Raw genomic sequence first — 25,018 nt, 5'->3', positions numbered from 1 at the left:
TCCACATTGCAGCTTCTTGCCTCTTGCCCCTCCCCTGTCCTCCTGCCTAATATAAAAGTTGGGTGCTTAGAGGCATGAGATCCAGCTTCCAAGCATGAAGAAGAAAGCTTCAAGCCATGGATAATGGAGCAGGAAGCCAGAAGGAGCCTGGGTCTTCAGCTGCCCCAACCCTGAACTGTCTGCCTCTGGATTGGTTGGTTTGTATACAAGAGGTGTGCTCCCAGGTGAGCTGTTTGCTGTCTCTAGGAATCAGCTAACCCTGGAAGGGGCAGTCCCTCCAGGGCCAGAAAAGGCCCAAAGTCAAAGCATCAGAAACACATGGAGATGCCAGATCTCAATTTTCACCAGGACAGATTTGGATCAAGTAGTTGGATCCTGAGAAAAATGTAACCTCTATTTGGTTAATTTACTGTGATTATGTCTCTGGTACACGCAGCCAACTGTAGTCCTAATGGATGAAATAGGCAATGTTATTATTCCCTTTTATAGAGGAGGAGACTGAAGCGTATAATGTTAATAAAATTATCCAAAGCCTGGTGGCTCTGAAATGACAGAGCCTCTATGGACTGAACTGTGTCCTCCCAGAACTCATATGGTGAAGCCCTAACCCTCAGCGTCTTAGAATGTGACTGCATTTGGAGACAAGGTTAAATGAGGTCATTGTTGTGTGCCAGTCTCAGCCTGCTAATAACCAATGTTGTGGCTGGACAAGCCCTTGTGGTTATTATGATTGCAAGACACAATCATAATCTTTTTTTTTTTTTCCCTCCAAACATATTTTCTTTATTTCCTCCAGAGAACAGGCTTCAGTCCTCCGGTCCTTGTAAACATTTAACACAATCGGTGTGAGATCAAACTGCAATAACCATCAGGAAACTCTGAAAAAAAATATGTATTACTTACAGGACCCGGAAATTACATGGCACAACTGGGGTCACACCGCAAGTTTGTGGGTAGAGAGTGCGTGAGCACAGGCCCGGGGTTCTCCTTTTATAGGGGTGAGGGTGGGGGCCTAGGGTTTCATGGGCTCACTACTGCCGAGTTCAAAACATAAGAGCAGGAATTTAAAGGAAGGGAAAAGAAAAAACAAGTGGCCCAAAGTCGTCAGTTATTGAAGTCAATCAAGATCTCTAAAACAAAGGAGCCTTAGTGGGGGAAGGTGGCCTGGCTCTTTAACTAGTCCTGTGGCTGGCAATGTGTTTATTCAATCAAAGCTTAAATCTGGCACTTGCATTACAAAAAAGAGAAAACCTAGTTTTCAGGGCTTACACCACAGTCATAAGGGTGAGGCCCTAATCCAATAGGACTCGTGTCCTTATAGGAAGAGGAAGAGATGTGAGGGATGTGCACACACAGCGGAAAGACCATGAGGACACAGAGAGAAGGTGGCCACGTGCAAGCCCAGCGCAGAGGCCTCGGAAGACACCAAACCTGCCAGCTTGATATTGGACTGTGGGTCTTTGTTTCCTCCTCAACTGCTTGCACATTTGCGGTCAACCCTGCTTCCTTGTCTGACCTGAGCTCCTCCACCTCACCCTCCATACTCAGCCTCCCCAGGGAGAGGGGCCTCCAGAGCACCCTCGTGGAACCTCATCCTTGTCATGTTTCGGAAGAATGTCTAAGAGCATGATGAAGTGTGGCAGGACGCAAATCATCTGTACAGTGTGGTTTGTGGTTTACAGCCAGAGTCAACTGGGAGTTGAATTTTGTCAAATGCCTTGTAGGCATCTATGGACATGATCATATGATTTTTGTCCTCGCTCCGTTAATATGATAGATTTCCTAACATTAAACCATCCTTGCAATTCTGGAATAAATCCCACTGGGTTGTGAAATATCATATTTAATGCATTTTTGGATTCAATTGCCTTATATTTTTATTTTAAAATTTTGTCTTGGGACTTCCCTGGTGGTCCAGTGGTTAAGAATCCGCTTGCAATGCAGGGGACGCCGGTTCAACCCCTGGTTGGGGAACTAAGATCCCACATGCCGTGGGGCAACTAAGCCCGCGTGCCGCAACTACTGAGCCCGCAACCACAACTACAGAGCCCATGCGCTCTGGAGTCCGCACGCCACCACTAGAGAGAAGCCAACACACTGCAACAAAGAGCCCGCACCCCACAACGAAAGATCCCACGTGCCACAACTGAGACCTGATGCAGCCAATAAATAAATAAATAGGGCTTACCTGGTGGCGCAGTGGTTGAGAGTCTGCCTGCCAATGCAGGGGACACGGGTTCAGGCCCTGGTCTGGGAAGATCCCACATGCCGCGGAGCAACTAAGCCTGTGAGCCACAACTACTGAGCCTGCACGTCTGGAGCCTGTGCTCCGCAACAAGAGAGGCCGCGACAGTGAGAGGCCCGCGCACCGCGATGAAGAGTGGTCCCCGCTTGCCGCAACTAGAGAAAGCCCTCGCACAGAAACGAAGACCCAACACAGCCATAAATAAATAAATAAACAAATACTTTTTTAAATAAATAAATAAATAAATAAAATTTGCCTTAATATTTATTATTGATATAGGACTGTCTTTGTCAGTTGTGATAGTAATATTATATTAGCTTCATAAAAGTAACTTAGAAGCTTACATTCTTTTTCTATGCTCTGTAAAGGTTTATGCAAATTTGCAATTAATTGGTCTTTAAAGGTTTCATACCTTGGTGATTCTGTATGTGTGAATTTAGAGTTTTCTGTCTTCTATAGAAGTTGTCTGTGTACATATTCTATCTCTACTTGGGTTGATTTTGGTGCATTTTATTTTCCTAAAAATTTATCCACTTCATCTGTTTTCAAATTTATTTGCCGAAACTAGTACAAAATATTATCTTAATTTAAAAAATTCTTCTGTTCGGTTATTTTTGTCATTTCTTTTTTTCTTTTTTCTTTTGCCGCACCGCACAGTATGCAGGATCCTAGTTCCCGGACGAGGGATCAAACCCGTGCCCACCCCCACCCCTCGCCCACCCCCCTCCCCCTGCAGTGGAAGCAAGGAATCTTAACTGCTGGACTGACAGGGAAGTCCCTCTTGTCATTCTTACATTGTGTATTTGTGGTTTTCCTTTTCTAAATTATGCCAGCTAATGGTGTTCCAATTTTGTTGATTTTTCAAACTACCACTTTTTTGACTTATTAGTTACACTCTTTTACAACTCATTAAATTTCTGGTTTGAACTTCATTAATTCCTTCCTCCTGCTTTCTTTGGTTTACTCTGTTGCTCCTTTACTAGTTCCTTATTTAGATGTGTAATTGATTTATTTTCATTTTTATGGTTTCTGGTATTTAATTCTGTGTATTTTTCTAGATTCTGTTTTAGTAGAATCCCATAAATTCTGTAATGTTCTTCTTTCATTATAATTGCTTTCTACAAATTATGCAACTTTGTTTTGAAAAATCTTCTTTCTCCCAAGAGTAGCTTAATAGTATGCGTTTAATTTACAGGATGAGGGCCTTTTGGTGGTGTTGATGTTAATTTCTAGTTGTTTTTGTTTTTGTTTTTGGCACTGTGATCAGACAATGCTGTTTGTATTTGTATATTTCAGGAAATTTAAAAATTTTCTTTGTGAATCTTCTATGTGCAAATCTGTTAGATGCAGTGAAAGTTACAGATGAAGTGAAATGACGTCTGGAAGTTTCTTTGAAGGACCTGAGTAGGGGGGCATTGGGAGGATGGAGGAAACAAGATTAGCAAAACATTGATCACTTTTGAAGTTGAGTGGTTGTGTACTTGGGGGGTTATCTTAATTTTTATTTTTTGTACTTTCATGATAAATTTCAATTTTCATGATAAAAAAAGTTAACAGCCTCTCCCTGGAGGGTGGTATTATTTTAAATTTCCTTCTTTACTCTTTCCCTCTTTTTCCCCCAAATTTTAAAAACTAAGCACATACTATTTTTAGAGTTAAATATGCATTTTAAAAAGTAAAGAAAACCTGATAATTGGGTGCTGATTGGAAGCCACTTTGGGTTCCCTGGGCCTTGGCTGGTAGGGCTTCCCCTCACCAGGAGCTATGACAGGTAACCGGAAGTGGCCACTTGACCTCAGGGAGGGACAGTGCAGAGATGTGAGGTGGGTGAGATGGGTGATGTGGCCTTAGGAAGACAGGACCAAATTTCAGCCGGAGTGAGGAAAGCTCTAAAGGAACAATTGTCCTGCAGCATATCTGACACTGTTGGGTCAAAGGAGGGTCCAGGCCCCCAAACCGTCTCCGGGGGAAGGGTGCCTCATCCCCCTTTTGGAAGATACATCCCTGGGTTGAGGGTAGGGTGGGTGTCTACACACCTCAGCTCCACATACGCAGCAGGAAGCTTCCCAGAGACATTTCTATCTGAAAATGTTCTACAAATATTCGGTGAATTTTCTATTTGGTAGCAGTTCTACGGCCCTTTGGAGAAACACAGGCCTGGAGGAGGCCTCCAGGAACAAAAAGAACCTGTGTGCCCCATTGCAAGCGGTGCTGGGTGGAACAGATCCATTATAAATGTTTGTCCCTAAAATGTTTTCATTAAAAAAATGTAGATGATCGATTACATACGGTGTGCTCTGTGTGATGACAGAACGTCCCGCGCTCTGCTGAAGACCCCTCTCCTAAAGTGAAAGTCTGATCCTGTCATTGCTTCCCCAGTCACAAAAGCTGTAAGGCTGACCTTCACGGAGGACTTTCCCCAGGCCGAAAATTGGGTGGTGACAGAGGCACACACGGTAGGTTGTAAACCTAGCGCTATCCCCAAACTGCATCCTGTACCAGGAAAGTCCACATCCAGCCACAGCGTGCGGGAGCAGGAGCGTCTTCCAGCCAAAACCAGAGCTCCCGGCGGAGGGCTGTGGAACCTTACCACTGACGCCGAGGCGCAGACTTGCAAAGAATTAACCTCCCCCCTCCCCCGCCTTGCCCGACTCTGGCCCCATCGCCCCTTTCGATAATCCACGAGCAAAAAGGCAAAGCAGCTCTTGAATTAAGATGGGAGTGCTGTCTGTTCACTCCACATCTGCCTCACCTTCTTTAGAAAGGTCGGGGGAAGTGTCAGAATACTTGCTTTTTCGGGGAAAGAGTCAAAATCTAGTAAAACAGCGTCTCTGCCGCCAAGAGCTCACAGTCCGTTCAGGGGACAGACATGCAAATAAAGACTGAGTTACACAGCTTAAATCCATTCTCTAGCAGGTCTGTGTCTTTATTCCCGTCTTACCACTAGGTTCTTCATGACCTTTTTTTTTTTTTTTTCCTTAGATTCCATATATATGTGTTAGCATACTGTATTTGTTTTTCTCTTTCTGACTTACTTGGCATGGACATATATACACTACCAAACGTAAAATAGATAGCTAGTGGGAAGCAACCGCATAGCACAAGGAGATCAGCTCCGTGCTTTGTGACCACCTAGAGGGGTGGGATAGGGAGGGTGGGAGGGAGGGAGATGCAAGAGGGAAGAGATATGGGAACATATGTATATGTATAACTGATTCACTTTGTTATAAAGTAGAAACTAACACACCATTGTAAAGCAATTATACGCCAATAAAGATGTTAAAAAAAAAATACTGAGTTACAAGTCGCTCAGAGGGATAGATTCTAACCATGGTAGTCCGTTCTGAAGCATTATAGGAAACGTATTGCTTTGAGAAAAAGAAAAATGCCCAATTCCTCGGTCTTAATTGTTTCAACAAGCATGGGATGTCCACACACTCCGAAATTCTCTCTCTCTCCCTTTCTTTCTCTGTTTTTAACAAATTGCTATTTTAGGCCAGGTAATGTTTCCTTTTTCCTCCATCTCAGCTCAGGGTGAATTTTCTAATACAGACAGCTTCAGTTGAACTTTATTAGATTAAATTATACTTGCTAACAGTCAATTTGTGACATTTATTTTCTAGACATGTGCACCAATTTTTGACTTCCTTTAGTGTAACGCTACTAAAATCCTATATTCAATAACTTAAATCAGATTTACCTCCCAGGGAAAAATCAACAGCTGTGCCACTGGAAAACTCTCTCCTCAGTTCAATGCTAAGTTACCTCTAGAAATGCCAAGCATTTTCAGACCTGAAAATAGTTGCAAGAAAAGGTGGACACCTGTTCACGTGAGCTGAGCTCCTTTTGTGAAGGTCTAAGAGTTAAACTCAGAGCAGCTCTCAGTTTGGGGGTTCTGATTTGCATATTAATGCCCTTAGTCGTTTTATCTCCATCTCTTTTATTTTACAATAAGTGATTTAGTTACAACACAGGATTCTGATAGCAGGAGCCACTCCCCACCTCCACAAGGCTTGTGGGATCCTAGTTCCCCGACCAGGGGAGTCCTAACCACTGGACCACCAGGGAATTCCCAGTAGGAGCTTTGAGTGCAGCTTGTATTTTGCTTACTTACCACTGAAACATACAGTTGCTCTGAGCCTATGGGACCTGGTCCAGCGCAATGCAAACAGAGACGCAAAATGAGAAATGAGAACGGAAGGATAATGCTGCTATTATACCTGCCTACTTTGTCTGGGGGTGGGGCTGGGGGAGGGGAGAGTAAGCAGGCAGGGAGGAGGGGACAGAGGAGACCCATGGGCATTTATTGCCCTGTAGTCCCGTCACCCACTCGTAGGCGGGGTTTGTCTTGTTTCATAACGATGCGACAGGGACTTCCCTGGCGGCGCAGTGGAGAAGACTCCGTGCTCCCAATGCAGGAGGCCCAGGCTTGATCCCCGGTCAGGGAACTAGATCCCACCCGCATGCCGCAACTAAGAGTTTGCATGACACAACCGAGGAGCCTGAGTGCCACAACTAAGGAGCTGGTGAGCCGCAACTAAGGAGCCCACCTGCTGCAACTAAGACCCGGCACAACCAAATAAATAAATAAATATTAAACAACATCAAAAACAACAACAAAAAATGATGTGACAGGTGAAGGGGCAGAATGAAGGGGCAGGTACCATCCTCACCTTCATTAGTCCTGTGCTGAGGCCACCAGGGCACCTGCAGTGCGATGGCCTCTCTCAACGAGCCGAGGAAAAGCAACAGAACGCATTGGATACCTTGGGCGGATGTACCAAGCGCACTGGGGTGGGGTCAGGGGAACGGCAGGGACACAGCTGTGGTCATGGGGCTGCCGAGCAGGGCTGCCACCCAACACAGACGGTTGTAGGATCAGGGATTTAGGTGACAAAACTGCAAACGGAGTTGCTGGCACTTCCCATTCTGCATTTCATGACGATGCTGGAATCCTGTCCCATGGCTGGAACAGCAAGACAGCTGTGGCTGTCATTTTCTTGGTCTGAATGCAGCGAGTTCAATCTATTCAAAGTAATGATAGCTTGGGACTTAGCCTGTGGGAATCTGTTCAGCCAATAACCTCTGAATCCATGCTAGTGTGGCCCAGAACCCTACGGCAAAGTGTCCTACGACCCGCGTGTGCTGGGCCTGAGAGCAGGTTGGGGTCCCTTCTCTAGCTGGGACACAACCCCAGACTCTTTTCATCGCTCTGGGCAGTGCTTTCAGATCAAGCCAAGTGTCTATTTGCTTAAAGCATCTCATGGGTGGGCTCACACAGCTTTTCCCCTTTTCAGTGGTTGGTGAACCGAAGCCGTCTTAGGACCCGTAATCCCATCACTATCGGCCTCAGACTAAGTAAAATAACCAAAGGCTGCCGTGTGCCCACCCTGGAGAGAACACTCCTGCTTGGGGCCCTTCACAGGGGTGTGTTCCGTGGACGCTCCCTCCCCGATGTTCCCTAGCACGTGGTTTAGCATCTACACGAGGTATACATGGAAACTTACCGTACAGTTCGTGGCAGATTCTGGGGCAAGCAGGTGGGCTTTTAGATGCTTCACCTTGGGCAAAAGAACCTTTCTGGGCTTTGGCTTCCTTATTGGTGAAATGATAACACTAGTTTCTTCCTGATTTGGCTGTCGAGAGGATGTAAATGAGAAAATACACGTAAAGCACTTGGCACGTTGGTAGTTGGGAAACAGCTCCGTACTCTGACATCCAGTATTGAACTTTTCTTGGGAACCAATGACATCTCTCCTGGCACTCTCTCTGGGGCCAGTGGACTTGGAGGAACAGAGTGATGACCCCTGGGATCTTGTGACGAAGGGTGGGCGGTGGAGGTGGTTTCCTGAGGCTTCATGGAGAACTGCTCAAGGCCACCATGCCCTCAGCTTGTGGCGGCTGATTTCAAGCCTGACGGCACAGTCTTCGCAGAGCGGTTGCCAAGGAACAAAGTAATCCTGTGACAGAAATACTGCCCGGGGTTTCGGTTTGCCGGTGGAAAGGGTTTTGGGTGGTGACAAGTTTTATTACGAGCATTCCTGGTCTCCCTGAAACAACCGTGTGAGAAGACAAGTTATGCAGGACAAAACCGCAGACCCAGCCTGGCAACAGACAACATGCACTGCGTTTCCTTGATGTTGATCCACAGATGTATGGGATTAAAAAAAAAAAAGTCACACCAAGCCCAAGCCTGCATACTTAAGCTGATCCATAGCCTGCCATTTGGCAAGATGACTTTTGCTGAAAAGTTGATTTCTCGGGAAGTCCTGGGAGTGGCCCTTGGCTCTACCCTCACTAGCCAGGCGACCACGGATGAGCCAGGCCACCCATCTGAGGTCACCACCACCTTTCTCAGGGGGTGGATGCGAAGTGAATCAACCCACATTAGCACAGAGTCACCCAGGGACTGCCTGCCCCCCTTCCTTATAGACAGACGGCCGTGAAGGGGCAGCTCCCGTACTGCCCTTCTAAGGAGCCGCTATGTCAGAACGGATAGAGCTCAGGGGTTATGAGGATAGGACTGTGCGTTTTACTTGATTATTCAATAAAGGGCTGTAGTGTGATGTTAGTAATGTAGTGATTTCTGTACTCAAAAGCCAGTGGCCCTGGGCTTCCCTGGTGGCGCAGTGGTTGAGAATCTGCCTGCTAATGCAGGGGACACGGGTTCGAGCCCTGGTCTGGGAAGATCCCACATGCCGCGGAGCAACTGGGCCCGTGAGCCACAACTACTGAGCCTGCGCATCTGGAGCCTGTGCTCCGCAACAAGAGAGGCCGCGATAATGAGAGGCCCGCGCACCGCGATGAAGAGTGGCCCCCGCTTGCCGCAACTAGAGAAAGCCCTTGCACAGAAACGAACATAGCAATCAATCAATAAATCTAAAAAAAAAAAAAAAGCCAGTGGCCCTTCGGTTAACAATTTCCGGTGATTATGCGAAGCAACAGAGTAACCGTCATGGCCACAGAAAGCACTGAAATCCCACTGAGTCAAGAAGAATTCCTAATGATATGGAAATAGTGATTCTTAAGCAGATCTACTGCGATCACGCGGCTTACCGTTTTCTGCAAGTCCAGTATGGCCGTCATGCACGCACATAAACTATGCACTGACAAGAGCGGGTGCTCCTCACATAAAATCACAGGGTCTTATTGCAAACTTTGTATCATCCAAGGACAGAAGCTTTCCACAGAGACATTTAAAATTATAACGAAAAAAAATAAAATTACAATGAAAGTTACACCTGAAACTAATATAATAACTCTACTTCGCTAAAAATAAGAATGAAAGTCAAAAAGAAAACAGATGCAAACTTGATTTTACAAAATTTGACAATCAAAAGAGTAAGGCACAATCAAGACGTATAGTCGGTTACAAGCCACTTTAGAAAAATGCTGTTTTGAGGACAGCAGAAATGTTAGTAGGTAGTCAGTGCAGGGGCCCTAAGTAACTTGGAGATTGCGGGGCGATGAGGACAGACTGCAGAAGGTTCTGGGAGAAGAATCTGTGCAGGATGCTCTCCAGGGGGACTAGTTTCTGCCAGGAGCCAAGGCCTCCGCTCGAGGTGAGGGCACTCTGAGGGGGTCTCACTGATGTGTGAAGGGCTGGGGGAGACGTGGACGGTCCTCACCCTCCACAGTGGAATCAGGTCTGGGAACCCAGGGTCCCGGCCCCGCCCCCAGCCCCATCCCTGTGGCTGTGTGAGTACAGGGGGGCTCCAGCACCGTGGTGGGTGAGGAGAAGTGGGCACAGGGGGACCAGGGCAGGGAGCGTCCTTGTCACTTCACTTTTCCTCAGAGTGAGCGTGATGCGTTTCCTCCAACTAGGGGAAGAGTCTTCTACAGACCAAATGTAGCTGGATGAGACGTCTAGGCCACTTCTCGCTGCACAATCTGAGATGTACTTGAGCTGCTGAAACGTCAGCATTTGCAGAGTTGATGAGTTGGAGAATTTAAAATCAAAGACGTCCTAGAAAATCAGTCAGGACGACAGGTGAGCCAGTGTGTCCTGTGGCCAGATGGCCACCGAGCCAACAACGTTTGCATCTGTCAGCCTCGGTACCGACCTCAGCAGGACAAGAGCTGCAGGCTCTTGTGAGCCCACGGGGAGAACCATCGGTTACCAGGATCTGCATTAGTTTTCAGGAAAAGCCCAGAAACTACACAAGACTTTGTCCAGTTTCAAGGTTAGTCTAGTTTGGCCACCCAAGTTCCATCACAGGTGCAGCCTTTACACCTGGAAGACAAGACCAGCCAGGTCTCAGCCAGGGGGTGAACTTCACCTTTGAAGCTGGGAGACACAAGGCTACAGTTCGACCCCCTGTCAGTCTCTGAAACAAGATTGAGAATTGGGCCTCTGACAGTTCCACAGGGAGGGCCCAGGATAAATGCGGGTAAGGAAGTGACGGGCGGCCTCTAGTGGCCACTGACGGCCAACTTGCACAGCAGATCCCTGGGAGAAAAGGTACTTTCAACCTCCTGCAATACAACAGCTGTTATGAGAATATAAAATAAAGCAATCAGGAAGAAAAAAATGTTTGTAACTATATCTTCCGTATTTTGCCAAAGAAAAACCTCAGATTAGTAGATAGTCGTCCTGAAATAAAAATAGTTTAGGCGGATTCTTTTGAGGATGTATTTATTAAGCTCTACAGCCTTGAATAACTTTTATTTTAAAAATTCAAACTGAAAAAACAACTAGGAAAACCAGAAATTTCAACAACTTTCAAAGAGAGCTGTGGGTGTCCTTTTTACTTATTATTATGATTATTTTGCCAAAAGAAAGGTGAGCTAATATTTTAGAAAGCTTCATCAACTGGTGAACTTCATCTTGGTCTCCACTTTATGTCTTTTACTCCATGAAAATGTCTTTTCAAAGCAGTGTTATCTGCCCACGGAGAATTTAAACAGGAATCGTCGTCATTTTCTTCCAATTTCTGGACATAAACGTGTTTTGCTCAGGAAGGCATTTCAGGAAAGCGTTCTGCAGAACCCACGACTGACCTCCTCGCTCCCCACCTCCCCAGAAGCAGGACGCCTCCAGACTCTAAGGCAGGGGGACACTGGGCAGGGCGCCCGCAGCCCTGGCGAGGCTGAAGCTCAGGAGGTGCCCTCACCACATCCTGCAGAACCCACCGCCCCCCGAGCTGCCCCCGTGCCCAGAGTGAGGCATGGGGGTGAGCGGGTGAACGCCCCAGGCGCCAGCTCTGCTGAGAAGCCGTCAGTCACTCGGTACCTTGAGCTCCTCTTGTCTTCTGTGATAATAGAGCATCAGCTGTTTCTGCTCCTCACTGCTAATGATGGGTTCTCGCGCTGGAGCTCCCTGCCCCCTCTGAAAAGACGGGGGGACGGCAAATTGCGGATTAAGGCTTTCTTATAAGGACAACCCGGGAAGTTACAGCTCACGTCTTACAACTGCCTTTGCCGACTGCTAAAGATAAACAGGTCATGCATTCCTGATCATCCACGGCGAATCACGAGGGCAGTCTCGCTCTGGCCCTGGGCCCTCCCAGTGGAGGCTGGGTGGTGCCGTGTTGGTCAACAGCCATTCCCAAGTCAGCCACTGCAGGTCCAGTGAGGGAGGGGTAGGGATAATCGTGGGGGGACCCTGTTGCCCCAAAACTATGGAGAGATGATTTAGGAGAGAGCACAGAACAAAGCAGCCTGCAGGTATACGGCTCCACACGAAGTCCTTACAGGTCTCCAGCCCTCCGCCTCATTCACAGACTATCAGCACTCAGAAAAACTTGAGATCAGTGCTCTGGGCTGTATTTTTCATTTCAAGAAACATTTTTAGTTACTTGTAAGCCCCATTTTTAAAGTTGAAATGAACGCAGCATACTCTCCTTTCCCCCTCAGTTAAAACAAACTCCAGATACTGTCAATCGATCCATATTTCCTTCATGTTTTTGTTGCTCCATAAAGAGGACAGTTTGACTTTAAGCCCGGACCGGCAGGATTAAAGTGTCTGCACAAGAGTTTAAATCTTTCAGCTTTAATGTAAATTTTTATCAGTTTGCAAGTAAGTAAAAAATAGTGACATGTTACAGTACTTACCCGCTGAATCTTGACGATAATTTTGGTTTTTTCATTCTTCCCCACGTAGTCCGAAAGCTTCTTTGTTCGTCTTAGCTCCTTCGCTGCCCACCACAATTGTGCCTCTGATTCTGTGATGACACTGAGTGCTGCCTGGGGTCACGGTAAGAACCAGCTTTAAGGGAGTCAGGACACGGCCAAGGGTGTGGCCCGGCCCTGGGGGCACGGAGGCTGGCCAATGCCCCTCCCAGCATCGGAAGTGGGACAGGCTTCCAGCACCCTGCCCTCCCCTGCCCTCCCCCACGGGCAGCACTAACCCCCCCCTACTCAAAGCCCTCACTCATTTCAGCACCTTCCCTGTTAGTTTCAACTCATGCCCTGACTCAGGTAACTTCTGGGAAGTGGCGGGTATCCTATCTCATTTGCACCCTCATCCATGATATAAGGTCCGTCTTAGATGGATTTTTAGGTTACTGCCAGGGAAGAATACGGGGATCCTGCTGGGTGTTTAAATACAAAAGCCTCTGACTTACGATGGTTCGATTAATGACTTTTTGACTATATGATGGTGTGAAAGTGATACGCATTCAGTAGAAACCACACTTTAAATTTTGAATTTTGATCTCTTCTCGGCCTAGTGATGTAGAGTGTGAGACTTTCTCGTGATGCTGGGCAGCGGCAGTAACTTGTGATCGCCACAGTAATCAACCAATACAACTGTCCGTACCAGACAACGGTTCTGTTTCTCACTTTCAGTACAGTATTCAATAAATCACACTACTATAAAATAGGCTTTGTGTTAGATGATTTTGCCCAACTGTTGGCTAATGTAAGTGTTCTGAGCACGTTTCAGGTGGGCTTGGCTAAGCTATGATATTCGGTAGGTTAAATGTATTAAATGCATTTTCAACTTATAATATTTTCAACTTACGCTGGGTTTGTTGGGACATAACCCCATCATAAATTGAGGAAGAGCTGTATAGGTATAATGGGGCTGTTCGTTTGCTTCTGCATATCCTGCCTATTTAAGATGGCTCAGAGAAAAAGATACTGTCCCATAGGATAAGGAATGAAAAAATGAGAAATGAGAAAATGAGAAAAACAAAGGAAAGTGGAACATAAAGCTAAGAAAATAATAAGGAGCAAGAGGTAAGGCTAGGGACTTACCTGGTGGCGCAGTGGTTAAGAATCTGCCTGCCAATGCAGGGGACATGGGTTCGAGCCCTGGTCCAGGAAGCTCCCACGTGCCATGGAGCAACTAGCCCGTGTGCCACAACTACTAAGCCTGCGCTCTAGAGCCTGCAAGCCACAACTACTGAAGCCCGCGTGCCTAGAGCCTGTGCTCCACAACAAGAGAAGCCACTGCAATGAGAAGCCCGTGCACCGCGACAAAGAGTAGCCCCTGCTCGCCACAACTAGAGAAAGCCCATGCGCAGCAATGAACACCCAACGCAGCCAAGAATGAATGAATAAATAAATAAATAAATAAATGTATTGGGGGGGGGAAGATATAAAGCTAGAACACAAAATTCCATGCAAAGGGACCAATATGTTTGGGTAGAAACAGGCACAAATTAGGGTTTTGGCTTCCCAGTGGTCAAAGAAAATGGGAATGTTTTCAGTGACTCCCTTGTCTCTTGCCACCCCTGTGTGTGTGGGCCAAGCCCTCAACCAGGAGCACGTCCTCGGGGTCCTCCCCTGAATTCACAACTCTGCTCTGAAGCCTAGTCTAGCAAGATGGAAAGCTGTGTATGAAGCAACAAACTACATCAGCAGAGAAAGGTCAAATCTCAGGGGCTTCTGCTGTTTGGGGGCTGGGGGAGGGAATGAACTCACCTGGAAGAAACTCCAAGAGCCACATACCTGACTCCCCGACAGATCTTCTTTATTTTCAAATTCCATCCGGATAGGATCGTATGGCGGCAACCCCATGGGATAAACAATCATCACTGCACCTCGAAGCTGGTCCAAGGCGTCTTTCACCATCTCCATGGTAACACAGACATTGGCTTCCACGTGTTTCTGAAAATGATTACAGGCACTGTTATCTACGATGCGGCTAATCAATTCAACAAATATCAATCAAGTTCTTGTACAAGACCCGTGCCAGATACTGCCAGAGCAACGGAAAGAATCAGATGGTGCTCGCTACCAAAGTGACTACAGTCTATTTCTGGGGCTGAGCCATGGCCACCACGACCTAGGTTATAAAGCAGGATATGAGCGGCACCAAGAGGGGTGAAGTGCAGAGGACACTCTGGGGGGAGGAATCCCAGTCCAGCGGTACAGATGCGAGAAGGCATCAGGAAACAGGGCAGAGGGGACAGCATCTCAGGGAACAGAGTGCTTCAGGACAAGCAGCAGCAAAGAAAAGCAGGTAACAGCTAGCAGCCCACGCAGCTCGGGGAAGGGAAGACACTGCTGGCCGGCCAGGCTGGAGCCTGTTTTGGGATGGCCGTGAACGCCAGGCTGAGGAGTTAGCACTGACAGTGAGGCGATGGGCAGCGAGTGGCTTCTCTGGGAAGAAGCGGTGACGCTGCGAGACTCATCTTGCAGTGGCTGTAGAACGGACCCAGGCGGGGGGAGACTGGTAGCAGGCTCTGAAGAGTGCAGAGAAAGGTGTGACGTAATCAAGAGTGTATCTGGTCTTTGTCCCCTGTTCCTGGGGCAGAGCTTCAAAAACCCTTGGCATTTCCTGAGTGATAGGGTTGTCATTATTCGTAATCAGCACCCTCTGACCAGACCTGGGTTCATGCTGACAAGGTGATCCATGTGAACCCTTGGATAGTTTGGGGAGGGGTGGCCTCCCCAGGAAGCCCAAGCTGGGACTAGCAGGTTGGAGCTTTCAGACGCCCCCCCACCCCACCCCCGCATCCCCACCATCACCACCTCTGGAGAAGGAAGGGGACTGGAGAGGCGCTCAGTCACGTGGCCAATGATTTAACCAATCAGGTCCACACAATGAAACCCTGATAAAAATTCTGGACATTGAAGCTCAGCAGAGCTCCTGGGTGGAGACCACACTGAAGGTGTGTGCCCGGGAAAGTGAGTGCCCGGGGTCCACGGAGGAGGGGAGGCCGCGGAGGTTCTGCACCCCCTGCCCCTGGCCCTAACTTTGCTCTATGGGTCTCTCCCATCCGGCGGTTTCTGAGTTGTATGCTTTATAACAAAACTTTATAACAAAACAGGAAATACAGCACTTGCAGCGTGTTCGGTGCATCATTCAAGCAAATTACTGAACCTGAAGGGGGGTGGTGGGACCCTCCAAATCTGCAGCCAAGTCAGACAGAGTGCAGGTCACCTGGTGCCTGAAGCCGGGCAAGCCTGGCTGGGGACCTCACCCTTTAGCTTGCGGGGTCCGTGCCAGCTCTGGGTAGTTAGGGTCAGAGCTGAGTTGCAGGCCCCCCAGCTGGTGTCTGAACACAAAGGCTATCAGGGGAGCCTTAAATAAAGTGGTGACCATGGAAATGAAGAGAGGGGTTGGATTTAAGATGCATCTTAAATCCATGGGAGTGGACGGTACAGGACCAGACTTAAGGCATACGGGTGACAGAGAGGAAGTGACGAAGGTGACACTGAGCCTGGATAACCGAGACAGCAGTGGCTCTTAGTAAAAATGGAAAAGTCTGCAGGAAGCGCTTCCTCTTGGGTAAAGAACACAGGGCAGAGGAATCAATGAGCTCGGGTCTAGAAAACTTGAGTTTGAAGTGCTGGTTGGACTTTCAGGTAGAACCTTCTAGAAAGCAGCTGGAAACTCAGGTTGCAAGTAAAGGAAGATGCTGGGGTAGAGGACAGAGATTTGAGAGTTATCTGTGGAGAGTGGAATCTGTATTTGGCAGAGAAGATAAAATGCCAAGGAAGAAAGAGCAGAAAGAAAAGAGAAGCGAGTCAGGATAAAGTACTTTGAGAAACACCAAATTTCAGAGGCAAGAGCCAGAGAAAACAGCAGCCAGGAACCGGGAGGGAACCAGGACAGAGGAGGCTCATGGATGTGGTTGAAAGACAGAGAGGGGTCCAGCAGTCCGACAGGAGAAGCCCCTGGATTTGCAGGAGGGGCGTCACTGGGGGCCCTGAGGTGGCCATTTCCGTGGCGGAAGAAAACAGAGGCCAGGTTCTGAGAAACCTGGGAGGGTCTGGCCCGAGGATCTGGGGGCCTCTCCTTCGGGAAAGCTGCTGGGGGTGGGAAGATGGGGGAGGCGAGTGTCGGGGGCGCAGGTGGAAGGTTAAGCTGTAGAGGATTGATTTCAGGCTAAGGAAGGAGGCCCGAGTGTGCTTACAGAGTAGATGCTGCCACGGGACGGGAGAGACTAAAGGCATTATTCCTCCTGGGTCTCTAGAAGGGGAGATGTAGCCAAGCTGGAGTGGGAGAGCCCAGGGGCAAGAGACACTGGTCAGAGTTTCGAGGGAAGAACGAGAGAGATGCAGGAAGAGACAGTTTGCAGGGGGGACAGAAAACCGAGGGCTTGTGCCAGACGGCCTCGACCTCACTGCCAAAGCAGGAGGCAAAGCTGCCCACGGAGACGGTGAGAGGGCAGGAGCCCAAGGAGAGGAAGGGACTGAGACAGGCTGGGGGGAGGGCCAGCGGGCCCGCAGTCCCCACGAGGTCAGAGCTTGCTCAGCACAGGAGGTCAGGCCAGGAGCACAGGCCACGCAGAGACCCAGAGCCGGGAAGAGGCCGCATCGGGCCCCGCTGGGCTGGGCGGCAAGGTAGGGGGGAGGGCTATCGGGAACCCTCGGCATGCTGACGAGGGGCTGGGGGGCAAGGGAGGGGGCAGGGAAGGATGGATGATCCTGCACTAAGAGGGCAACGTGAGGGCCCACATCTGAGACGGAGCCGCTCTGAGTAACTGTGAGTTATAACCTGACCGAGCTGTAGGCAAGTGACACGGAAGGGAGGTGAAAATCCTGGCTTCCGAGGAAATGCAGGCGTCCTGTGACCTGGTACAACACGGACCATCAGCGTGGATGCCCAAGTCCCGGGGGGCCAGGGGGCCAGGCAGCACCCGTGGCCTGAAGCTGATGCACCCCAGGGAGGAAGGCAGACTGCCCTGGAGGCCCAGATTTAAACTCTCTAAACCTACGTTCTCATCTGTAAGATGGAGGTAATATTCCTGCCTTACCTACTCCCAGGGCGGCTTATGAAACTGTTTCCAAGTCATAAATCCCCATAAAATAAATCAGGCCTCCTCAGGAGGGGCACATGCCGTAGAGACGGTGTGAAGATCTACCGGATCCGGGGTCACCGGAGGGAAGCTGTCCCACTCAGAGGGCTCCACCCCCCACTACCAATATATGCAGAAAGGGGGCGCCACGGGGTCATTTTCTACAAAAACTCCACCAATGTCAAGGGCGGGGATTCCCCACCAGATGCCATGGTTGGGTGACAGAGAAATTCACGGTGCGGCCTCACGACGACAGAGATTCCCCGCTGTCCGGGTCTCCCACTCACAGCAGAGGGTGGGTCCCAGGAAAAGGGGTGGCATGGACACCATCGTCCCACCCCAAGGAGCCCCAGTTTCCATATTCCACCGTCTTCCACTCTCCCCCTGAGGAACCTGAGCGATGGAGGCGGAGTCCCAGGCCCAGGGCCAAGGGACTGGTCACAGCGGGGCTGCTGGGACCTGAACCCTTCCTTCCCTGCTTGCCCAGTGGGTTCTGACCCACAGGGCTAAGCGCCCCCCGCAGGGCAGGGTCTAGGGAGGCGAGAGCGACGCCAGCTGCATTTTGGAAGCTGCGTGAAGGGCCCCGGGTGAGAAGTGAGGCCCGGCCACCCAGGAGCTCTGCAACTTTGGGCAAATCGCTGCAGCAAAGCGACTGGAGCCCCTGGGAAACCCCTCTCTCTCAACTACGACATGACTATATAAAAATACACACAGGCAAAGGGAAGAAGCGATACAGATGAATAGGAAGGATATCCACAGAAGCAAGAGCAGGGTCCAGGCCACTGTTCTCCTAACGTGCTCCGAGATGTGCCTGTTTGACTAGACGTTACTAGCTATTATCTATCCTTCTAAAAAAAGGTTCTGCAGTCAAATGCATTTTGCAAACGTTAGATCGAACCGAAGCCTTCCTTGTAGGCTTTCCCAGAGCCTTTCCTATATTAACAGGCAGAAGGGCAGCCTTTCCTGAAGCACTTAAAGGAGTAGTTAAGAGCTTGAAGAATTTGGGAAATGTTGGTTTAGAAATGACAGTTACGCCCAGTGCATTGAGAGGAACGGAAGAAAGAGCAGTTATCAAGTGAGAAGGCCTGCAGTGGCGGGCGAGAGCAACTAGTATCAGCAACGCATAAATAACAGCGACTGAAAAAAACATTCAATTCTTGAAAAATCCTTAAATCATTCTCCTCCAGACTCACAGTATACGCATGTCAATGGTATGTTTCTCCTTCAATGAAATACTTTTTGTGTTAATACTTAAGACAATTACAAAAAGCTAATTCGTAATAAACACATGCTGTGTCAGTCAGGTATCTGTAGATCCAGCGTGTGGTTACAATGTTCGCATCTCCCCATTCCACTTTCATTAGTTCTTAAGGGATACAAACTACAACACATAAAATAGACAAGCAATAAGGATTTACTGTATAGCACAGGAACTTATATTTAATATCTTGTAATAACCTCAAATAGAATATAATCAGAAAAAACCACAACTGAATCACTATGCGGTGCACCTGACACTAACACAATATTGTAAATCAACTATACTTCAACTAAAAAAAAAAAGTTAAGGAAACAAAATCATATATGCATCAATTCATATTTGAACCACATTTACACAAGCCAATAACCATTTCTGTCAGACCTGAAAGAACTGGGAGGATTGAGGACAACTGTCACAATTATGAAAAGGAAAAGCTAGGGCCCACCCCAAACATGCTTGTTTCCCTTGCCTCTGGAAGGCAGAAGGAACGAAGGAGGGAGGGAGGGAGGGAGAGAGAAAGAGAGAGAAAGGAAGAAAAGAAAGAAAGAAAGAAAGAAAGAAAGAAAGAAAGAAAGAAAGAAAGAAAGAAAGAAAGAAAGAGAAAGAAGGAAAGAGAGAAAAGGAAAGAGAGAGAGGGAGAGGGAGGGGGGAAAGGAAAGGAACGAAAGGCTTCATTTAAAAAGCTAACCTTAGATATTATTGCTTTGGCTTCTTCTATAGTCTTCTTTAAAACTTGCTTCATCTTTTCATTTGGAGCTATAAAAATAAAAAAGGGAAGGGGGAGAGAGACAGCCATCTTTAAAACTCTTCTTAAACATCTTAATCCCTTCTGTCTGAGTCAGGGAGGAAGTGAGATGAGAGAAAGTACAAGAATGGAATTCAGCTGAGGGATACAGGAAAGCTGGCTGTAAGAAATTAGGTAGAAATCTTTCAAACTTCATATTCTTAATAAATAACATAGCCATTGAAAATACTAGAAATATAAAACTGTATTAAAATAAAAGTGATTAAGACTATCTTGGTTTAAAGATGAAAAATGAACTGGTAAAAATAAACTGTTAACTGTTCTTACAAGTACCATTATTTTTTTCATTGATGCAATTCCTCCTAAAAAGCAAAAGATCTCTCCAAATTGAGAATGGGTTTAGGTATGAAAAGATGTGGAAGACAACCAACTATTTTCTAGGTTAAAATTCAAAAGAAATAATACTAGGGCTTCCCTGGTGGCGCAGTGGTTGAGAATCCGCCTGCCAATGTAGGGGACACGGGTTCGAGCCCTGGTCTGGGAAGATCCCACATGCCGCGGAGCAACTGGGCCTGTGAGCCACAACTACTGAGCCTGCGCATCTGGAGCCTGTGCTTCGCAACAAGAGAGGCCGCGATAGCGAGAGGCCCACGCAACGCGATGAAGAGTGGCCCACACTTGCCGCAATTAGAGAAAGCCCTCGCACAGAAACGAAGACCCAACACAGCCATAAATAAATAAACAAATAAAATTTTAAAAAAATTTAAAAAAAAAAAAAAAGAAATAATACTAGAAATTCCTATTATCTTCAATGCTAAAAAAAAAATTTCTGAGCATGCAAAAAGGCCTTATAGGGACACTTTATTTCTTTTGCTCCTAATAGTGTTTTAAGGGCATAGTAAATACTTAGGTGTTTGTTAACTGATCAATTATAGTCTTTTATTTTATCTTATTTTTTTTTAAAGAATCCATGATAAACTTTATTTATTTATTTATTTATTTATTTATTTATTTGGCTGCATTGGGTCTTCGTTGCTGCGCGTGGGCTTTCTCTAGTTGCAGCGAGTTCGGTCTTCTCTTCGTTGTGGCTCGCGGGCTCTAGAGCACAGGCTCAGTAGTTGTGGCGCATGGGCTTAGTTGCTCCGTGGCATGTGGGATCTTCCCGGACCAGGATTCGAACTCGTGTCCCCTGCATCGGCAGGCGGACTGGTAACCACTGTGTCACCAGGGAAGTCCCAATTATAGTCTTTTAAATGGAGTTTTTTATGCAGGTTAAAAGGGATAAGAAGCTATCAAAATGGGTTATCATCCCTTTTTCCTTCCAATTCCACACAAACAACCATATACTAAAACAAGAGGAATTTCTTCAGTGTTCTCGCATGTCCTAAGCTGCTTTGTACAAAAGAGAGGCATGTCCTCAATTCGAGTGGAGACTGTTGGGCTGATATTTATTTCCTCCTTCCACACAGAATCTCTAAATAAACCCTGATCTGCAAACTGTAACAAAACACACCCTTCAATACATTATCAATGATTATCCCCTCAAACTATTAGGTCGAACCACATGAAAATGCTGATTTTCAATCACTTGTTGCCTACAAAAATGGTAATTTCTTATGGTTCATCTATCACATTTAAAAGCTAGCTGCAACTTAGAGCAAGAAGACAGATGCCTTCTTTTCCACCTAATTCGTTCTGGATTAGTGTTTTACAAGTAGTTATATGGTGCAGTATTTTATAAGTTTGTATATAAATACTGAGGTCAATTTTTTAACTTAAAGAACTGCTTTCGTACTTATTGCTATACTCAGGCATGCAGAGAGAAGAAAAATGCTGCATTACCTTGTCCATTCCTTCGTCCAATATCATCCTTTTTAAATACTGAACCCGCACTGGGGACACACTTTTCACCCCATTCATCCTTTAATTTCAAATCTTCAATCTGGTCATCAGTCAGTCCTTGCATATTGGGAGGGAGAAATACGCCATGTTCTGCTAATTCTTCCATTTCTTAAAAACAAGAGAAAGTTAGACAATACGTACGGTAGTCATCATCGTAACACCTTACACCTCATTGGAATATGAGCTCCCTAGTGGTCGGGCGTCTTGCCCATTGCCTATTTTATTTAACAAACCCTTTGATGCCACTTGCTATGTGCCCGACCTGTCCTTGACCTCTGACAAATGCTCACCAATCTGTCCTAGGTCAACCGAAGCAGAGAGTCTGGGTGCTTACCCACAGTTCACAGGCTACAGGTTCTGTGCTCTAACCCTCTGTGCTATGTTATACTTCCCGGCACTCAGGAGGCACAAATTCAAATTCATCGACGGTCTGAATACACATCCACATAGGGCGTTATGGTTTTCCAAGCGCGTTCACATAGCTTACCTCATTTAATTTAACCTTGAGAGGTAGGCCAGACCGTTATCAACATCCCCATCTTCCCTAATTTGCAGCTGTACCACCTGAGGCTTGCTCTGGTCACACTTCAACTACTGTATATAAAACTTTATATAAATACTTTATAAAGCATTTATGTACATCTGATCATTGGGGAGGATATAAGGCAGCTCACGCCCTTCCACAGTGGCAGAGACAAGACCTTGATTTTCTAGTATCATGTTCACTATTCAAATGCATGCTTTATATTTTTCCTATTCCATATACATTCATCCCAAAACGAATCCACATTTCAGCCTTGCAAAACTGTCTTTCTTTCTTTCTTCTCTTTCCTTCTCTCTCTCTCTCTCCCTTCTTTCTTTCACATGAAAGAGGTACGTGGAGCTAAGTCTTCCCATAGCACTGTGTGAAGACACCAGGTGGCCTATAATAATACAATACTATGGAACAAATGGTGGAACTTAATGGACTACTTATGGGATACTTATTGTCTCTCTCCCCAGCAGACTGTAAGTATCTGGGGGTCAAGGAGCTGGTCTCATTCATCCCTGTCTTCGGTGGGTATAGCACTGGGGCCTGCCTGAACCACGGCTGATAACAAGGACTGTAGATTAAATGAATGGGTTTTTTTTTTTTTTTTTTTTTTTTGGCCACGCCGCATGGCATGTAGGATCTTAGTTCCCCCACCAGGGATCAAACCCGCACCCCTTGCATTGGAAGCGCAGAATCTTAACCACTGGACCACCATGGAAGTCGCAAATGAATGGGTTTTAAGTTCACTAACATGCCTGAACAATGAGCACCACATTTCAATGGATAATTTCATAGAAAAAGAAGTTGAGGCCCTTTTCTCCCCAAATGCTTTCATTTTAAAATAACACTTAATCGAGCTTGTTTTGGAGTCAGTAAATTTTACTAAGAAACTATACGTATGACCCATAAAGGTAGAAACCATGACCCTTAAGGAGTTCTCCATGGTACAAAAATCACGTGGTATAATTATAGACACAATCACAACCTAGACCACACCTGGAGTAGCATCCTGTCAAGTACTGCGCTGCCTAATGTGGCAGTGACTAGCTGCACGTGGCTACTTGGATTTAAGTTGAAATGAAATAAAAAACGCAGTTTCTTGGTGGTGCTCAACGGCCCCGTGTGCTTAGTGGCTACCTTACTGGACAACACAACCTGGGAACATTTTCCATCGCGGTGGAAAGCTCCCTTGGACGGCACTGCTCCAGAGTGTCGAGAGGACGGTGACCAAAACACTGTAACAAGAGAATCAGGCTTTGCTTCCTGGAGAAGGGACCACCAAGAGAGGCAAGAACACCGAGGCTCTCTCACTGTTTCTCACCTCTGAAGGCCATCCCAAAGGTGGGGGGCCCACCACCGGAAACTGCTCTACCTCCAAAGTCTCAAAATAGGAAATTCACTTTGAAAAAACGGCCCAGTGGTCGTGCGCGTGCCACCTCTCACACTTGTTGAAATCCACTACACCCGCTCTTGGGTCCAAGCTTCCAGCTCCCTTCTGTGCCTCTTGCGTCCTCTGTACAGGGTCTATTTCGGTTTGCTCACAGCGCCCCAATCCCGGCTCCCAGACCCTGGGGTGCGCCCTCCCCGCCGGCTCCGGGAGCCTCTCCTCGCGGTCCGCCAGCTCTTGAAGCATCTCTGGCGAACCCCGCTGTCCCATTTCAAGCCCGGCTGCCGCATATCTTTGCAAATCTTCGCAAACTTGACCCTCGGCCCCGGCCTGCCCGAGAAAGCCTCGTGGGTCCCGCCCAACTTCGTCCCAGATGGCCCGGTTTCTTCTTCCCTTCCGGGGCCCTCGCGGCCCGGGCCCCCACCCCAACCCAGCCGGCAAACTCGCCGCGCCGCCGGGCCGCACCTGAGCAGACGCGCTGCACCTTGAGCCGCGCGTTGTAGACCCGGGCCACCTGCACCGTGAGCTCCTCCAGCTCCGTGCTCCCCGGCGCCTGCAGCAGGAACTGGCTCTCGTCGCCCCGCTTCACGTGCAGCAGAACCATGGTGGCTCTGGAGGTCCCGCCGAGGCGGCGAGAAGCCTCGGGATGAGCGGCGAACAGCGACGACCGACCGACTAACTGCCGCTGGGAGGCGGAAACCCGGGCCTCCGGGGCTCGCGTTGCTGGGGGAACTGCACTCGCTCCCGGAAGTGGCTGTTGCCAGGAGCAACAAAGAAACAGTCTGAGGGCCGCAGCTCAAGGTCAGACCCCGAGGCTGGGGAAGCTGTGGTGCGCGGAGACCCCACCCTCCACTCCCGGGAGCAGGTGCTGCCGAGCAACGATCCACACAGTCCGGGAGGGCCTCCGGGGCCCGCCCGCACCCGCCGAGCCGGATTCGCCGAGCCGTGCTCCCGGAAGTGGCTGTCGTCGGGGCAACCGTCAAACAGACCAGCCGGCGGAGTGGAGCGCTGGCCGCCCAGTCGGCTCGCCTGGGGCCCAAGATTCCACCCAGGGAGATGGGTGGGTGGGAAAGAGGTTGCTAGGTCGGGAATGGGTGGGGTGGTGGGAACCCCCAGGTGCCCAGCCCCGCAGCAGTCCCCCCACCGCAGCTCCGAGCCTCCGTAGCCTTTCCGCCGCCCCCAGTCTCCACTTCCGGAAACTCCTCCCGCTGCTTCGGGTCTGGAGCGCTCAGAAGAGGCTGTCTCGAATCGCTGATCCCCGGTGTCGGCTGCCTCTGCTCCGGTTTTCAGCACTGAGGGGTCAGGGAAAGTGTCCGTCCTCCTTCGTGGGGGCTGATTCGAATTCCCCTCTCTAGAGTGGCTCGAGCGGCTGCTGCCGTAGCGACCCTCCCCAAACTATACAGCAACTCACCGCCCAACAAATTCTTATTAAAGGCAATCGGGTTCGGCGCTTTCTTCCGGGCGCCGGTGACAGGGAGGAAGATTCAGGGTCACTGCTCTCATGGAGCTTATATTCAGTGTAAGTGACAAAGAAAAAACAAAAATAAACGGATAAGGCAAATTCAAATAGATATAAAAACAGAACAGGGTGACTGGCTTTTTAGATTGGATGGTCAAGGAATGCCTTAAGCCTTCAGGCATTCCTTGGGTAACATTTGTACTGAGGCCTTGATAACGAAGCGCTAGCAAAGCAAAAATAGCGCAAGGCCCCTACCCCTGGTTATCTCCTTGGAAGGGCCATTGCCGAACGCA

General features: G+C 48.2%; 1 protein-coding gene across 1 annotated transcript; it reads right to left on the bottom strand.

Moving 5' to 3' along the window:
• Nucleotides 1–10,863: 10,863 nt before the first annotated feature.
• LOC309630179 (cilia- and flagella-associated protein 298) lies at nucleotides 10,864–24,406 on the bottom strand. The gene is made up of 7 exons (XM_082395105.1): nucleotides 23,732–24,406; nucleotides 21,288–21,455; nucleotides 19,389–19,456; nucleotides 14,141–14,299; nucleotides 12,299–12,430; nucleotides 11,478–11,573; nucleotides 10,864–11,178 (listed from the first exon to the last, which is right to left on the bottom strand). Exons 1-7 carry the CDS (start codon nucleotides 23,868–23,870, stop codon nucleotides 11,068–11,070), a joined length of 873 nt encoding a protein of 290 aa, XP_082251231.1. The 5' UTR covers nucleotides 23,871–24,406; the 3' UTR covers nucleotides 10,864–11,067.
• Nucleotides 24,407–25,018: the final 612 nt, after the last annotated feature.

This window comes from Balaenoptera borealis, assembly GCF_965194805.1.
Source record: "Balaenoptera borealis genome assembly, chromosome: 5".
NCBI lineage: Eukaryota > Metazoa > Chordata > Mammalia > Artiodactyla > Balaenopteridae > Balaenoptera > Balaenoptera borealis.
The sequence above is the reverse complement of the archived record's forward strand: the minus strand, read 5'-3'. Positions and strand labels throughout refer to the sequence as shown.

What these genes read in the sequence shown, in the direction of transcription:
- LOC309630179 (XM_082395105.1), bottom strand. Translation starts at nt 23,870, where the DNA reads ATGGTTCTGCTGCACGTGAAGCGGGGCGACGAGAGCCAGTTCCTGCTG. An exon ending in GGTGCAGCGCGTCTGCTCAG is followed by an intron (nt 21,456 to 23,731) that starts GTGCGGCCCGGC and finishes CTTGTTTTTAAG; the next exon opens with AAATGGAAGAATTAGCAGAA. An exon ending in CCAAAGCAATAATATCTAAG is followed by an intron (nt 14,300 to 19,388) that starts GTTAGCTTTTTA and finishes AATCATTTTCAG; the next exon opens with AAACACGTGGAAGCCAATGT.